We start from the raw sequence: 18,463 nt of genomic DNA, 5'->3' as shown, positions 1-18,463 counted from the left end.
CAGTGCAGAGTAGCTACCTAAACTCTGTGAGTGAGATAGATAATCTCATCAATAGCTTTACATCCTCATTGAGCACAACTTTGGATGCTGTAGCTCCTCTGAAAGAGAGAGCCTTAAATCAGAAATGCTTGACTCTGTGGTATAACCCACAAACTCGCAGCTTAAAGCAGATAACCCATAAGCTGGAGAGAAAATGGCGTCTCACTAATTAAGAAGATCTTCATTTAGCCTGGAAAAAGAGTCTGTTGCTCTATAAATAAAGCCCTCCGTAAAGCTAGGACATCTTACTATTCATCACTAATTGAAGAAAATAAGAACAACACCAGGTTTCTTTTCAGCACTGTAGCCAGGCTGACAAAGAGTCAGAGCTCTATTGAGCCGAGTATTCCTTTAACTTTAACTAGTAATGACTTCATGACTTTCTTTGCTAATAAAATTTTAACTATTAGAGAAAAAAATACTCATAACCATCCCAAAGACATATCTTTATGTTCGGCTGCCTTCAGTAATGCTGGTATTTGGCTAGACTCTTTCTATCCGATTGTTCTATCTGAGTTATTTTCATTAGTTACTTCCTCCAAACCATCAACATGTCTATTAGACCCCATTCCTACCAGGCTGCTCAAGGAAGCCCTACCATTAGTTAATGCTTCGATCTTAAATATGATCAATCTATCTTTATTAGTTGGCTATGTACCACAGGCTTTTAAGGTGGCAGTAATTAAACCATTACTTAAAAAGCCATCACTTGACCCAGCTATCTTAGCTAATTATACGTCAATCTCCAACCTTCCTTTTCTCTCAAAAATTCTTGAAAGGGTAGTTGTAAAACAGCTAACTGATCATCTGCAGAGGAATGGTCTATTTGAAGAGTTTCAGTCAGGTTTCAGAATTCATCATAGTACAGAAACAGCATTAGTGAAGGTTACAAATGATCTTCTTATGGCCTCAGACAGTGGACTCATCTCTGTGCTTGTTCTGTTAGACCTCAGTGCTGCTTTTGATACTGTTGACCATAAAATTTTATTACAGAGATTAGAGCATGCCATAGGTATTAAAGGCACTGCGCTGCAGTGGTTTGAATCATATTTATCTAATAGATTACAATTTGTTCATGTAAATGGGGAGTCTTCTTCACAGACTAAGGTTAATTATGAAGTTCCACAAGGTTCTGTGCTGGGACCAATTTTATTCACTTTATACATGCTTCACTTAGGCAGTGTTATTAGAAAGCATTGCTTAAATTTTCATTGTTACGCAGATGATACCCAGCTTTATCTATCCATGAAGCCAGAGGACACACACCAATTAGTTAAACTGCAGGATTGTCTTACAGACATAAAGACATGGATGACCTCTAATTTCCTGCTTTTAAACTCAGATAAAACTGAAGTTATTTTACTTGGTACTCTGGATGGCATTACCCTGACCTCTAGTAATACTGTGAGAAATCTTGGAGTCATTTTTGATCAGGATATGTCCTTCAATGCGCACATTAAGCAAATATGTAGGACTGCTTTTTTTATGTAGCACTTGTCTCAGAGTGATGCTGAAAAGCTAATTAATGCATTTATTTCTTCTAGGCTGGACTACTGTAATTCATTATTATCAGGTTGTCCTAAAAGTTCCCTGAAAAGCCTTCAGTTAATTCAAAATGCTGCAGCTAGAGTGCTGACAGGGACTAGAAGGAGAGAGCATATTTCACCCATATTGGCTTCTCTTCATTGTCTCCCTGTTAATTCCAGAATATAATTTAAAAATTCTTCTTCTTACTTATAAGGTTTTGAATAATCAGGTCCCATCTTATCTTAGGGACCTCTTAGTACCATATCACCCCAATAGAGTGCTTCGCTCTCAGACTGCAGGCTTACTTGTAGTTCCTAGGGTTTGTAAGAGTAGAATGGGAGGCAGAGCCTTCAGCTTTCAGGCTCCTCTCCTGTGGAACCAGCTCCCAATTCGGATCAGGGAGACAGACACCCTCTCTACTTTTAAGATTAAGCTTAAAACTTTCCTTTTTGAAAAAGCTTATAGTTAGGGCTGGATCAGGTGACCCTGAACCATCCCTTAGTTATGCTGCTATAGACTTAGACTGCTGGGGGGTTCCCATGATGCACTAAGTGTTTCTTTCTCCTTTTGCTCTGTATGCACCACTCTGCATTTTGTCATTAGTGATTGATCTCTGCTGTCTTCCACAGCATGTCTTTTTCCTGATTCTCTCCCCTCAGTCCCGACCAGTCCCAGCAGAAGACTGCTCCTTGCTGAGCCTGGTTCTGCTGGAGGTTTCTTCCTGTTAAAAGGGAGTTTTTCCTTCCCACTGTCACCAAGTGCTTGCTCATAGGGGGTCGTTTTGATCGTTGGGGTTTTTCTGTAATTATTGCATGGCTTTTGCCTTACAATATAAAGCGCCTTGGGGCAACTGTTTGTTGTGATTTGGCGCTATATAAATAAATAAATTGATTTGACAAAAGACAGACAGAGACATCACAGACAACGTGTTGTGTGGGCCGCTGAAGAGGAGGTACTGCTGGCCCACCACCACCAGAGGGCACCCTGCCTGGAGTGCGGGCTCCAGGCACCAGAGGGCGCTGCCGCCTCACAGGAGCAGCCGGGGTGACAGCTGACACTCATCACCTATGACAGCTGTCACCACTCATCTGATCAGCATCGGTATATCAGCAAGACGTCATATCCACCTCTTTGCCGAGATATCGCTTTACCAGGAAGGTAACGTTCTCAGCTGATTGTGAGATTTTTTCGACAGTAACCTTTTGTGTATTGTATAGCAGACTCTTTTTCCAACGAGAGGTGGAGGTGGTTTTCCTGCCTTGTGGATTGCTGGGTGCATACGCGCCCACATTTAATTGTTTTTTTGTTCCTCGCCAGCAGTACCAGGTCCGACACGCGGAGGCAGTGGCCACCTGGGAGTTCGGGACTTGGTGGCTCCAGTATTCCCGGGGTCTGGTGGCGGAGGAAATCGTGTGGTTCCGGTTCTGCTTTGGACAGACGTCTTCTATCTTCGAGCCTGCCCACACGACACCTTTTGTGATTTGACTTTTTGTCTATTGTTGTAATCTGTTGTGTTTGTTGTGCCTTTTCACAACAGTAAAGTGTTGTTATTTGACTTCCTCCATTGTCCGTTCATTTGCGCCCCCTGTTGTGGGTCCGTGTACCTACACTTTCCCAACAGGATATCTCGGCCATCGTCATGGATCCTGAGGGGCGTCAACCGGCTGTTGAACGGCCAATGGAAGAACAGGGCGCACAGGCGTCCGCAGGAGGAATGATCGGTAAGTTGCAGCGGATCCTCACCGCTTTCACGGCTCGGTTGGATTTAATGACCGAGCAGAACGTCCTCCTTAACCGCAGGGTGGAGGCTCTCGCCGCGCAGGTGGAAGCGCGCCCTCAGGGCGCCGCTGCGGCTCTCCCTCCTGTCGACCCTGTGCGTAACAGTGACGTTTCACAGGTCGTTCAACGAGCCCTCCCACCTTCCCCGGAAGCATACATAAGCCCTCCAGAGCCGTACGGAGGTTGTGTGGAGACGTGCGCGGATTTCCTTATGCAGTGTTCGCTCGTCTTCGCACAACGTCCTGTCATGTACGCGACTGATGCCATTAAGATAGCTTATGTAATAAACCTGCTTCGCGGTGAGGCACGCGCTTGGGCTACAGCGCTCTGGGAGCAGAATTCACGGCTCCTTCAGACATATGATGGGTTTGTGAGGGAGTTCAGAACAGTGTTCGATCACCCAAATAGAGGAGAGACCGCTTCAGCCGTGCTGCTGTCAATGAGACAGGGGCGCCGGAGTGCAGCTGCCTATGCAGTCGACTTCCGCATCGCGGCTGCGAGGTCCGGCTGGAATAGCACTGCCCTCCGCGCCGCCTTTGTAAACGGACTGTCATTGGTTCTAAAGGAGCACCTGGTGGCTAAGGATGAACCGCGGGATTTAGATGGGCTTATTGATCTCGTAATACGATTAGACAATCGGTTAGAAGAACGCCGTCGGGAACGAGACGAAGGGCGTGGCCGGGCACGCGCCGTCCCTCTCCCTTCCGGTTCCGACCGCGTTCCGCCCTCCCCACGCTCCACGGCCCCTACGCTCCGTGTGGTTACAGCTCCCCCTGCTGACAAAGCTATGGACACGAGCAGGGCCACATTTAGGGCACCAGATAGACAGAGGAGGCTGGCCCGCGGAGCGTGTTTTGTTTGTGGCTCGATAGAGCATCAGGTAAGAGACTGCCCCGAGCGGTTAAACACCAACGCCCGCCCCTAGAAACTGGGCTAGGGGTGGGCCGAGACATTCACGTGGGACACACCCACATTGCCACACGACTCCCAGTTACAATCCTTTATGAGGATTTAACCCTGAAGGCCCCAGCACTGGTGAACACGGGCTCTGAAGGGAATCTGTTAGACAGCAGATGGGCCAGGGAGATAGGGCTCCCTCTGGTGGCGCTTACCTCGCCTGTGCAGGTACGGGCACTAGATGGCTCCCTACTCCCTCCAATCACACATAAGACACCACCAGTAACTCTGGTGGTGTCAGGAAATCACCGGGAGGAGATCGAGTTTTTTGTGACTCCTGCTACCTCCCGTGTGATTTTAGGGTTCCCCTGGATGTTAAAACACAATCCCCGGATCGATTGGCCGTCTGGGGTAGTGGTTCAGTGGAGCGAGACCTGCCATCGGGTATGTTTAGGTTCCTCGGTTCCTCCCGGTTCCCAGGCTAAGGAGGAGGTCAGAGTCCCGCCCAATCTAGGGACGGTGCCGGTGGAGTACCACGACCTTGTAGATGTGTTCAGTAAGGATCTGGCGCTCACCCTTCCCCCCCACCGTCCGTACGATTGTGCCATTGATTTGGTTCCAGGCGGTGAGTTCCCGTGCAGCAGGCTGTACAACCTCTCACGACCTGAGCGCGAATCAATGGAGACCTACATTCGGGACTCTTTAGCCGCCGGGTTGATCCGGAATTCCACCTCCCCGATGGGTGCAGGTTTCTTTTTTGTGGGTAAAAAAGACGGCGGACTTCGTCCATGCATTGATTATAGGGGACTGAACAAAATCACGGTTCGTAATCGATACCCGTTGCCCCTGTTGGATTCAGTGTTCACGCCCCTGCATGGAGCCCAAATATTCACTAAGCTAGATCTTAGAAATGCGTATCACCTGGTTCGGATCCGGAAGGGAGACGAGTGGAAGACGGCATTTAACACCCCCTTAGGTCACTTTGAGTACCTGGTCATGCCGTTCGGCCTCACAAACGCCCGCGCGACGTTCCAAGCTTTAGTTAATGATGTCTTGCGGGATTTCCTGCACCGATTCGTCTTCGTATATCTAGACGATATACTCATCTTTTCTCCGGATCCTGAGACTCATGTCCGGCATGTACGTCAGGTCCTGCAGCGGTTGTTGGAGAACCGGCTGTTTGTGAAGGGCGAGAAGTGTGAGTTTCACCGCACATCTTTGTCCTTCCTGGGGTTTATCATCTCCCCCAACTCCGTCGCTCCTGATCCGGCCAAGGTTGCGGCGGTGAGAGACTGGCCCCAACCCACTAGCCGCAGGAAGCTGCAACAGTTCCTCGGCTTTGCAAATTTCTACAGGAGGTTCATTAAGGGCTACAGTCAGGTAGTTAGCCCCCTGACAGCCCTGACCTCACCAAAAGTCCCCTTCACCTGGTCGGATCGTTGCGATGCCGCGTTCAAGGAGCTGAAACGGCGCTTCTCGTCTGCACCCGTTCTTGTGCAGCCCGATCCTAGTCGCCAGTTAGTGGTTGAAGTGGACGCCTTGGACTCAGGGATAGGAGCTGTGCTTTCCCAGAGCGGGAAGACCGATAAGGTCCTTCACCCGTGTGCCTATTTTTCCCGCAGGTTGACCCCGGCCGAACGGAACTATGACGTCAGCAATCGAGAACTCCTTGCGGTGAAAGAGGCTCTTGAAGAGTGGAGACATCTGTTGGAGGGAACGTCCGTGCCATTCACGGTTTTCACTGACCACCGGAACCTGGAGTATATCAGGACCGCCAAGCGGCTGAACCCCAGGCAAGCCCGCTGGTCACTGTTCTTCGGCCGTTTTGACTTCCGGATCACCTACCGTCCCGGGACCAAAAACCAGAGATCGGATGCCTTGTCCCGGGTACATGAAGATGAAGTCAAAACGGAGTTGTCGGATCCACCGGAACCCATCATCCCGGAGTCCACTATCGTGGCCACCCTTACCTGGGACGTAGAGAGAACCGTCCGGGAGGCCCTGGCACGAAGCCCGGACCCCAGAACTGGGCCGGAACAGACTCTACGTCCCACCAGAAGCTAGGGCTGCAGTTCTGGACTTCTGTCACGGCTCTAAGCTCTCCTGTCATCCAGGGGTGCGAAGAACCATGGCAGTTGTCCGGCAGCGCTTCTGGTGGGCGTCCCTAGAGGCCGACATCCGGGATTATATCCAGGCCTGCACCACCTGTGCCAGGGGCAAGGCTGACCATCGCAGGGCTTCGGGACTGCTCCAGCCGCTGCCTGTGCCCCATCGCCCCTGGTCCCACATCGGCCTGGATTTTGTCACGGGCCTCCCGCCGTCCCAGGGCAACACCACCATCCTCACGATAGTGGACCGATTCTCCAAGGCGGCCAACTTCGTGGCCCTCCCGAAGCTCCCGACGGCCTAGGAGACAGCGGACCTCCTGGTCCACCACGTCATCCGGTTGCATGGGATCCCAACAGACATCATCTCCGATCGCGGTCCCCAGTTCTCCTCGCACGTCTGGAGGAGCCAGTGTTCGCTCGTCTTCGCACAACGTCCCGTCATGTACGCGACTGATGCTAGCAAGATAGCTTATGTTATAACTCTGCTTCGCAGTGAGGCACGCGCTTGGGCTACAGCGCTCTGGGAGCAAAATTCACGGCTCCTTCAGACATATGATGGGTTTGTGAGGGAGTTCAGAACAGTGTTCGATCACCCAAATAGAGGAGAGACCGCTTCAGCCGTGCTGCTGTCAATGAGACAGGGGCGCCGGAGCGCAGCTGCTTATCAATCAATCAATCAACTTTTTCTTATATAGCGCCAAATCACAACAAACAGTTGCCCCAAGGCGCTCCATATTGTAAGGCAAGGCCATACAATAATTATGAAAAACCCCAACGGTCAAAACGACCCCCTATGAGCAAGCACTTGGCCACAGTGGGAAGGAAAAACTCCCTTTTAACAGGAAGAAACCTCCAGCAGAACCAGGCTCAGGGAGGGGCAGTCTTCTGCTGAGACTGGTTGGGGCTGAGGGAAAGAACCAGGAAAAAGACATGCTGTGAAGGGGGGCAGAGATCGATCACTAATGATTAAATGCAGAGTGATGCATACGGAGCAAAAAGAGAAAAAAAACAGTGCATCATGGGAACCCCCCCACAGTCTACGTCTAAAGCAGCATAACCAAGGGATGGTCCAGGGTCACCCGATCCAGCCCTAACTATAAGCCTTAGCGAAAAGGAAAGTTTTAAGCCTAATCTTAAAAGTAGAGAGGGTATCTGTCTCCCTGATCTGAATTGGGAGCTGGTTCCACAGGAGAGGAGCCTGAAAGCTGAAGGCTCTGCCTCCCATTCTACTCTTACAAACCCTAGGAACTACAAGTAAGCCTGCAGTCTGAGAGCGAAGCGCTCTAATGGGGTAATATGGTACTACGAGGTCCCTAAGATAAGATGGGACCTGATTATTCAAAACCTTATAAGTAAGAAGAAGAATTTTAAATTCTATTCTAGAATTAACAGGGAGCCAATGAAGAGAGGCCAACACGGGTGAGATATGCTCTCTCCTGCTAGTCCCCGTCAGTACTCTAGCTGCAGCATTCTGAACCAACTGAAGGCTTTTTAGGGAACTTTTAGGACAACCTGATAATAATGAATTACAATAGTCCAGCCTAGAGGAAATAAGTGCATGAATTAGTTTTTCAGCATCACTCTGAGACAAGACCTTTCTGATTTTAGAGATATTGCGTAAATGCAAAAAGGCAGTCCTACATATTTGTTTAATATGCGCTTTGAATGACATATCCTGATCAAAAATGACTCCAAGATTTCTCACAGTATTACTAGAGATCAGGGAAATGCCATCCAGAGTAACGATCTGGTTAGACACCATGCTTCTAAGATTTGTGGGGCCAAGTACAATAACTTCAGTTTTATCTGAGTTTAAAAGCAGGAAATTAGAGGTCATCCATGTCTTTATGTCTGTAAGACAATCCTGCAGTTTAGCTAATTGGTGTGTATCCTCTGGCTTCATGGATAGATAAAGCTGGGTATCATCTGCGTAACAATGAAAATTTAAGCAATACCGTCTAATAATACTGCCTAAGGGAAGCATGTATAAAGTGAATAAAATTGTAATCTATTAGACAAATATGATTCAAACCACCGCAGCGCAGTGCCTTTAATACCTATGACATGCTCTAATCTCTGTAATAAAATTTTATGGTCAACAGTATCAAAAGCAGCACTGAGGTCCAACAGAACAAACACAGAGATAAGTCCACTGTCCGAAGCCATAAGAAGATCATTTGTAACCTTCAGTAATGCGGTTTCTGTACTATGATGAATTCTAAAACCTGACTGAAACTCTTCAAATAGACCATTCCTCTGCAGGTGATCAGTTAGCTGTTTTACAACTACCCTCTCAAGAATCTTTGAGAGAAAAGGAAGGTTGGAGATTGGCCTATAATTAGCTAAGATAGCTGGGTCAAGTGATGGCTTTTTAAGTAATGGTTTAATTACTGCCACCTTAAAGGCCTGTGGTACATAACCAACTAACAAAGATAGATTGATCATATTTAAGATTGAAGCATTAAATAATGGTAGGACTTCCTTGAGCAGCCTGGCAGGAATGGGGTCTAATAAGCATGTTGATGGTTTGGATGAAGTAACTAATGAAAATAACTCAGACAGAACAATCGGAGAGAAAGAGTCTAACCAAATACCGGCATCACTGAAAGCAGCCAAAGATAACGATACATCTTTGGGATGGTTATGAGTAATTTTTTCTCTAATAGTCAAAATTTTGTTAGCAAAGAAAGTCATGAAGTCATTACTAGTTAAAGTTAATGGAATACTCAGCTCAATAGAGCTCTGACTCTTTGTCAGCCTGGCTACAGTGCTGAAAAGAAACCTGGGGTTGTTCTTATTTTCTTCAATTAGTGATGAGTAGAAAGATGTCCTAGCTTTACGGAGGGCTTTTTTATAGAGCAACAAACTCTTTTTCCAGGCTAAGTGAAGATCTTCTAAATTAGTGAGACGCCATTTCCTCTCCAACTTACGGGTTATCTGCTTTAAGCTACGAGTTTGTGAGTTATACCACGGAGTCAGACACTTCTGATTTAAAGCTCTCTTTTTCAGAGGAGCTACAGCATCCAAAGTTGTCTTCAATGAGGATGTAAAACTATTGACGAGATACTCTAACTCCCTTACAGAGTTTAGGTAGCTACTCTGCTCTGTGTTGGTATATGACATTAGAGAACATAAAGAAGGAATCATATCCTTAAACCTAGTTACAGCGCTTTCTGAAAGACTTCTAGTGTAATGAAACTTATTCCCCACTGCAGGGTAGTCCATCAGGGTAAATGTAAATGATATTAAAAAATGATCAGACTTCCGTAGTCGACTTCCGCATCGCGGCGGCGAGGTCCGGCTGGAATAGCACTGCCCTCCGTGCCGCCTTCGTAAACGGACTGTCGTTGGTCCTGAAGGAGCACCTGGTGGCTAAGGACGAACCGCGGGATTTGGACGGGCTTATTGATCTGGTTATACGATTAGACAATCGGTTAGAAGAACGCCGTCGGGAACGAGACGAAGGGCGTAGCCGGGCATGCGCCGTCCCTCTCCCTTCCGGTTCCAACCGAGCTCCGCCCTCCCCACGCTCCACGACCTCTACGCTCCGTGTGGTTACAGCTCCCCCTGCTGATGAAGCTATGGACACGAGCAGGGCCACATTTAGACCACCGGATAGACAGAGGAGGCTGGTCCGCGGAGCGTGCTTTGTTTGTGGCTCGATAGAGCATCAAGTGAGGGACTGCCCCGAGCGGTTAAACACCAAACGCCCGCCCCTAGAAACTGGGCTAGGGGTGGGCCAAGACATTCACGTGGGACACACCCATATTGCCACACGACTCCCGGTTACAATCCTTTATGAGGATTTAACCCTTCAGGCCCCAGCACTGGTGGACACGGGCTCTGAAGGGAATTTGCTAGACAGCAAATGGGCCAGGGAGGCAGGGCTCCCTCTGGTGGCACTTACTTCACCTGTGCAAGTACGGGCACTAGATGGCTCCCTACTCCCTTTAATCACACATAAGACACCTCCAGTAACTCTGGTGGTGTCAGGGAACCACCGGGAGGAGATTGAGTTTTTTGTGACTCCTGCCACCTCCCGCGTGATTCTAGGGTTCCCCTGGATGTTAAAACACAATCCCCAGATCGATTGGCCGTCCGGGGTCGTGGTTCGGTGGAGCGAGACCTGCCATCGGGTATGTTTAGGTTCCTCGGTTCCTCCCGGTTCCCAAGCTAAGGAGGAGGTCAGAGTCCCGCCCAATCTTGGGACAGTGCCGGTGGAGTACCACGACCTTGTGGACGTGTTCAGCAAGGATCTTTCGCTCACCCTTCCCCCACACCGCCCGTACGATTGTGCCATTGATTTGGTTCCAGGCGTTGAGTTCCCGTCCAGCAGGCTGTACAACCTCTCACGACCTGAGCGCGAATCAATGGAGACCTACATCCGGGACTCTCTAGCTGCTGGGTTGATCCGGAATTCCACCTCCCCGATGGGTGCAGGTTTCTTTTTTGTGGGGAAAAAGGATGGCGGACTTCGTCCATGCATTGATTACAGGGGGCTGAACGAAATCACGGTTCGTAACCGATACCCATTGCCCTTGTTGGATTCAGTGTTCACGCCCCTGCATGGAGCCCAAATGTTCACTAAGCTGGATCTTAGAAATGCGTATCACCTGGTTCGGATCCGGAAGGGAGACGAGTGGAAGACGGCATTTAATACCCCCTTAGGTCATTTTGAGTACCTGGTCATGCCGTTCGGTCTTACAAACGCCCCCGCGACGTTCCAAGCATTGGTTAATGATGTCTTGCGGGATTTCCTGCACCGATTCGTCTTCGTATATCTGGATGATATACTCATCTTTTCTCCGGATCCTGAGACTCATGTCCGACATGTACGTCAGGTCCTGCAGCGGTTGTTGGAGAACTGGCTGTTTGTGAAGGGCGAGAAGTGCGAGTTCCACCGCACTTCTTTGTCCTTCCTGGGGTTTATCATCTCCCCTAACTCCGTCGCTCCTGATCCGGCCAAAGTCGCGGCGGAGAGAGACTTGCCCCAACCCACTAGCCGTAGGAAGCTGCAACAGTTCCTCGGCTTTGCTAATTTCTACAGGAGGTTCATTAAGGGCTACAGTCAGGTAGTTAGCCCCCTGACAGCCCTGACCTCACCAAAAGTCCCCTTCACCTGGTCGGATCGTTGCGATGCCGCGTTCAAGGAGTTGAAACGGCGCTTCTCGTCTGCACCCGTTCTGGTGCAGCCTGATCCTAGTCGCCAGTTAGTGGTTGAAGTGGACGCCTCGGACTCAGGGATAGGAGCCGTGCTTTCCCAGAGTGGGAAGACTGATAAGGTCCTTCACCCGTGTGCCTATTTTTCCCGCAGGTTGACCCCGGCCGAACGGAACTATGACGTCGGCAATCGAGAACTCCTTGCGGTGAAAGAGGCTCTTGAAGAGTGGAGACATCTGTTGGAGGGAACGTCCGTGCCATTCACGGTTTTCACTGACCACTGGAACCTGGAGCATATCAGGGCCGCCAAGCGGCTGAACCCCAGGCAAGCCCGCTGGTCACTGTTCTTCGGCCGTTTTGACTTCCGGATCACCTACCGTCCCGGGACCAAAAACCAAAGATCGGATGCCTTGTCCCGGGTACATGAAGATGAAGTCAAAGCGGAGTTGTCGGATCCACCGGAACCCATCATCCCGGAGTCCACTATCGTGGCCACCCTCACCTGGGACGTAGAGAGAACTGTCCGGGAGGCCCTGGCACGAAGCCCGGACCCCGGAACTGGGCCGAGGAACAGACTCTACGTCCCACCAGAGGCAAGGGCTGCAGTCCTGGACTTCTGTCACGGCTCCAAGCTCTCCTGTCATCCAGGGGTGCGAAGAACCGTGGCAGTTGTTCGGCAGCGCTTCTGGTGGGCGTCCCTAGAGGCCGATGTCCGGGATTATATCCAGGCCTGCACCACCTGCGCCAGGGGCAAGGCGGATCATCGCAGGGCTTCGGGATTGCTCCAGCCGCTACCCGTGCCTCATCGCCCCTGGTCCCACATCGGCCTGGATTTTGTCACGGGCCTCCCACCGTCCCAGGGCAACACCACCATCCTCACGATAGTGGACCGATTCTCCAAGGCAGCCCACTTCGTGGCCCTCCCGAAGCTCCCGACTGCCCAGGAGACAGCGGACCTCCTGGTCCACCATGTCGTCCGGCTGCATGGGATTCCAACAGACATCGTCTCCGATCGCGGCCCCCAGTTCTCCTCGCAAGTCTGGAGGAGCTTCTGCCGGGAACTGGGGGCCACGGTGAGCCTCTCGTCCGGGTATCATCCTCAGACCAACGGGCAAGCAGAACGGGTAAATCAGGAGGTGGAACAGGCCTTGCGCTGCGTGACGGCCGCGCACCCGGCGGCCTGGAGTACCCATTTGGCCTGGATCGAGTATGCCCATAACAGCCAGGTGTCTTCAGCCACCGGCCTCTCCCCTTTTGAGGTGTGTCTGGGGTATCAGCCCCCGTTGTTTCCGGTGGTTGAGGGAGAGGTCGGTGTGCCCTCGGTTCAGGCCCACCTGCGGAAGTGCCGTCGGGTGTGGCGCGCCGCCCGTTCTGCTTTGCTAAAGGCCCGGACGAGGGCAAAAGCCCATGCAGACCGTCGGCGGACCCCAGTCCCTGCGTATCGGCCAGGGCAGGAGGTGTGGTTGTCCACAAAGGACATTCCCCTCAAAGTAGACTCCCCCAAACTACAGGACCGTTACATCGGCCCCTTCAAAATCCTTAAGGTCATCAGTCCAGCCGCAGTGAGGCTTCAGCTTCCGGCCTCACTGCGGATCCATCCTGTTTTCCACGTATCCCGGATAAAGCCGCATCACACCTCACCCCTCTGTGCTCCGGGTCCGGCACCGCCTCCTGCCCGGATCATCGATGGCGAGCCGGCTTGGACTGTGCGCCGGCTCTTGGATGTCCGTAGGATGGGCCGGGGCTTCCAGTATTTGGTGGACTGGGAGGGGTACGGACCCGAAGAATGCTCCTGGGTGAAGAGGAGCTTCATCCTGGACCTGGCCCTCCTGGCCGATTTCTACCGCCGCCACCCGGACAAGCCTGGTCGGGCGCCAGGAGGCGCCCGTTAAGGGGGGGGTCCTGTTGTGTGGGCCGCTGAAGAGGAGGTACTGCTGGCCCACCACCACCAGAGGGCGCCCTGCCTGGAGTGCGGGCTCCAGGCACCAGAGGGCGCTGCCGCCTCACAGGAGCAGCCGGGGTGACAGCTGTCACTTATCACCTACGACAGCTGTCACCAATCATCTGATCTTCAGTGGTATATCAGCAAGACGACATCTCCACCTCTTTGCCGAGATATCGCCCTACCAAGGAGGTAATTTCTCAGCTGACTGTGTTTTGATAGGAATATCTGTTGCTTGTGTGAGTTGGACAGCATATATTCTGTTTCTTTTTCCGACGAGAGGTGGAGGTGGTTTTCCCACCATACGTGTCGCTGGGTGCACACGCACCCACATCTAACTGTTTTTGTTCCGTGCCAGCAGTACCAGATCCGACAAGCGGAGGCAGTGGCCACCTGGGTGTTCGGGACTTGGCGGCTCCAGTATTCCCGGGGTTCGGTGGTGGAGGAAATCGTGTGGTTCCGGTTCTGCTTTGGACGGACGTCTCTTATCTTCGAGCCTGCCCACGTGACACATTTTTTGTGAATTGACTACGTGTCTATAATTATAATTCGCCGTGTTGGTTGTGCTTATTCACAACAGTAAAGTGTTGTTATTTGACTTCCTCCATTGTCCGTTCATTTGCGCCCCTGTTGTGGGTCCGTGTTCCTACACTTTCACAACAGTATCATCAGTACACACACAAAGAAATCAAGGTGCTTTTTTGGGGTGGGGTATTAGTTGATAATTGATCATTGTTGTTATGGTTAGGCTGAATGTGAGTCAAACTGAACCCCAAATAATCACAGAGCCCTATATACCGCGCACGTTATCACACAGCTTCTATGAGGAGTACAAAGATGGCCGATGGCTGGCTGGAAAGTCCGCAGAGTTAACGTTTCAGCAAAAAAAGAGTAAGTTTCTATCTCATATCATTAAAAAGTTATTTATAATTTAGTAAAGCTTGGTCTTAGCCGTCGTATATGACGGCGTCAGCCCCAGAGGGTTAAAAGCGGACTTCGGACCACTGAGCAATGGTCCAGTTCTTTATTCTTCTGACATTGTCTCTGGTTCAGGATTGGCATGGCACAAGGAATGTGACACTTGCAGCTCATTTCTTAGACACATCTGTGCATGGTGGCTCTTGATGCAGTCTCCAGCCTCAGTCCACCCTTTGTGAAGCTTCTTCAAGTTCTTCATTCAGCTTTACCTGACAATCTTCTCAAGGCTGTGGTCATCCCTGTTACTTGTGCAGGTTTTCCTACCACACGTTCTGTCTCCAGTCACTTTCCATGAGTATGCTTTGATACAGTACTCTGTAAACAGTCAGCTCTTTCAGCAATGATCTTCCATGTCTTACTGTCCTTGTTGAGGTGTCAATGAGAGTCTTCTGGACAACTGTCAAATCAGCAGTCTTTCCCATGATAGTGCTTGTGTGCAGTGAACCAGTGGTGGGCACAGTTCCGCTAATCCACTAACCGCTAATTAGCAAATCTAACTTTTTTGTTAGCTGATTAGCTTTTCAGCTAACTTTGAAAACCATCAGTGGACCAATTTACTTCCGATAACCTTTAGACTGCTAACATGTTTTTGCGGTTATAGTGAATAAAGCTTAACAGTTCAAAACATTTGTAAAGCCTAAAATCATACATTTTATTTCCTGGCTGTTACACGTTTTGTAGCAGACAAGCAGCTATGAGAGACAGAGCTCAATCCGTGTCACAGGAGAAATGCACAGCAAGTCAGTTTTGACTTATGGTTAAAATTTTAAACAAACTAATTCCGGACAAGTTATCGAAATTAACGTCACCTCTGTCATTTTTACAAAGTGAAAATATCAGCTGATTTTGTTGCTCAAGCTGCCTGTTAATTTCTTGAGGTGATGCTGTTTCAACCTAGTCTAACTGTATTTCATGGGTGAATTAGTATTTAAATTGGTGGCTGTCTGACACATGATAAAAAGTTTAATTTTCAGCTGGACTCTATAGCTTTAGAGAACCTCGCAACTCATTCTTCAGTTTCTGTGTCATGTGATGAACCTTGGTTTGAGGTCTTGTTGGTCTTCAGCAGGTCCTGACAATTAATTTCATCTTGGAGGAAAATATAATCTGGGTCACATTCAGGAACACTTGCTTCCACCTGTAAAAAGTTATTAATACTGTTGTCATTTACAGTACAGTATTGGGACAGTTACAACTTTTGTAAATGTGCCTCTGTTCACATTTAGGAATTACAGCAATTTTTGTACACACTCCCTTCATTTTTAAACTTCCACAAGTAATTGGATTATTTTCAATTAAAAAAAAATCACCACTTTTACAGCCAGTGTTATGCAGCTGGGTCCACGTGTTGGATTAGATGTCTGTAATGGATGTTGAATGGACTCTGCTGCAGCAACAGATCCAACGAGTGGTTTAATGACACCCCCCCCCCGACGGTGGACTGGACGCCTGCATGGACTGTCATCAATTTTTGTTGTATTGTGTTCTGTATTGTAAACCTTTTAGGTAGAATGGCTGAAGCAGTAGGTCACCCCTTTGAGTCTGGTCTGCTTTAGGCTTCTTCCTCAAAATCATCATAGGGAGTTTTTCCTCACCACTGTTGCTGTGTGCTTGCTGTAGGGGTTGGTAAGCTTAGACCTTATTTGTGTGATGTGCCTTGATGTAGCTTTGTTGTGATTTGGCGCTATATAAACTAAATAAATTGAAACTAAATTGAAATTGAGTATTTGTATTTCAGTCAGGGCTTACTGAATTTGTCTTGCACTTTATCCGAACTTTTTTCCAAAAAGTTCCCTGAAAAGCCTTCAGTTAATTCAAAATGCTGCAGCTAGAGTACTGACGGGGACTAGAAGGAGAGAGCATATCGCACCCATATTGGCCTCTCTTCATTGGCTTCCTGTTAATTCTAGGATAGAATTTAAAATTCTTCTTCTTACTTATAAGGTTTTGAATAATCAGGTCCCATCTTATCTTAGGGACCTCATAGTACCATATCACCCCAATAGAGCGCTTCGCTGTCAGACTGCAGGCTTACTTGTAGTTCCTAGGGTTTTTAAGAGTAGAATGGGAGGCAGAGCCTTCAGCTTTCAGGCTCCTCTCCTGTGGAACCAGCTCCCAATTCGGATCAGGGAGACAGACACCCTCTCTACTTTTAAGATTAGGCTTAAAACTTTCCTTTTTGCTAAAGCTTATAGTTAGGGCTGGATCAGGTGACCCTGAACCATCCCTTAGTTATGCTGCTATAGACCTAGACTGCTGGGGGGTTCCCATGATGCACTGAGTGTTTCTTTCTCTTTTTGCTCTGTATGCACCACTCTGCATTTAATCATTAGTGATTGATCTCTGCTCCCCTCCACAGCATGTCTTTTTCCTGGTTCTCTCCCTCAGCCCCAATCAGTCCCAGCAGAAGACTGCCCCTCCCTGAGCCTGGTTCTGCTGGAGGTTTCTTCCTGTTAAAAGGGAGTTTTTCCTTCCCACTGTCGCCAAGTGCTTGCTCACAGGGGGTCGTTTTGACCGTTGGGGTTTTTCCGTAATTATTGTATGGCTTTGCCTTACAATATAAAACGCCTTGGGGCAACTGTTTGTTGTGATTTGGCGCTATATAAATAAAATTGATTTGATTTGATTTATTTACATGAGTCATTAACAAATACAGGATATATGATGCTCTATGTTTAATCCGGAGCAGACAGATCTCAAAACCTGAGAATAGTGAGGGAAGCCACCATGTGCTCTGGATCAAGGATTAAAAAAGGATCACCCAAACTGTTATCAGCAACAAGTCCAAATGCTAGGGTCTGTCATGGTATGAGGGTGTGTCAAAGATAATTTACACTTCTACAATAGCAGCATTAATGCAGAATAGTACACTAAAATTTTAAAAGCAGCACATGCTGCCTTCAAGACAACTTTTTTTTTTCCAGAGACATCCATACATTGTATAACAAGACAATGCAAAACCACATTCTGCACACATTAGAAGTATATCTGTGAAATAAGAGGGTATGAGTACTGGACTGGGCTGTACTCCTGACCTGACCCCAAGAGAATGTGTGAAACAAAGTGAAAATACAACAAGGACAACCCTGAACTGTTGCACACCTTGTCTCTGTGGGAAGAATGAATGGGACAAAATAACACCTGACACACAATGCTGAAACATCTTTTAAGTGTTGTGATTAGGAATGGCAATATTACAAAGTGTGAAATGCTTTAGTGTCCCTTCGTTTTTTGGAATGCATTGCAGTCCTTAAGAGCACAAATGGAGGCATTTGAACAAATGAAATGAAGCTGACCAGGTGGAATCTCATCAAATGTCTTGGTTTCATAATGTCTGTAATGAAATAAAAGTGAAATTAAATGTAAGAATTACTTTTTTTTTTTTAAATTTGCATTTTCCATATCATCCCATATTTTTAAATTAAAGCTAAACAAATGTAAAATCCCTGCGGTTACAGTGCATCTGTCGTATCAGCTGAAACTGTATGCTTCACTGTACCTTCTCTTGAAATGTAATACAAAGTACAGTAATATCTTTATCCAGTAAAAGCAACCTACTGCTGAAAAAAAAAAAAAAAATGAAGAAGCATCACTCACACAGCACAGCAGAAGTGCAAAAGGAACCAGTTCCTCAGGTACCCACATTGAGGTGGCATTGATGGCACAGATAACACAATCTTGTTTTTGTCTTCCTCAGGAGAAAGTAAAAATGCTTCCAGGATGTGAGCACCTCCTCCCATTGATCCACAAACATCCCATCAGGCACCTGTCCATGGGTTTTTCTGTCACTGAGCGGTTCAGGGACGATACATGTTGCTGTGCTGAAGAATGCTGCAGCTCTGACAAACGGCTCAGTCCTGCTGCTCAAACCTCCCTCTGCTGCTGTTGTGGAAACACTGTCATGATATTAGCAGGAAGGGCAGCTCTGGGACTTAAAGGGGTCATATCAATACACATTTTCTGCAAACTGAAATAGGTCACCAGGGGCCTTGTTTTTAAAACCGTGTAGAGTCTCAACTAAAACTGTGTATAC

At 48.5% G+C, this 18,463-nt stretch overlaps 1 protein-coding gene across 1 annotated transcript in view; it reads right to left on the bottom strand.

The window, feature by feature from the left end:
* The window catches only part of LOC117525160 (secretin receptor), an 88,255-nt gene extending 70,022 nt beyond the window's left edge, over positions 1 to 18,233 (bottom strand). The window contains exons 1-2 of the mRNA XM_034187009.1: positions 18,028 to 18,233; positions 15,469 to 15,568 (exon numbers count right to left, since the gene is read on the bottom strand). Coding sequence (XP_034042900.1) covers positions 15,469 to 15,568; positions 18,028 to 18,075 — 148 coding nt within the window. The 5' untranslated portion in view covers positions 18,076 to 18,233. The remainder of the gene's footprint in view (positions 1 to 15,468; positions 15,569 to 18,027) is intronic.
* Between the last annotated feature and the right edge of the window lie 230 nt (positions 18,234 to 18,463).

Source organism: Thalassophryne amazonica, chromosome 14 (assembly GCF_902500255.1).
Source record: "Thalassophryne amazonica chromosome 14, fThaAma1.1, whole genome shotgun sequence".
Classification (NCBI taxonomy): Eukaryota; Metazoa; Chordata; class Actinopteri; order Batrachoidiformes; family Batrachoididae; genus Thalassophryne; species Thalassophryne amazonica.
Note: the sequence above shows the minus strand (reverse complement) of the source record. Positions and strands in the feature narration are given on the sequence as shown.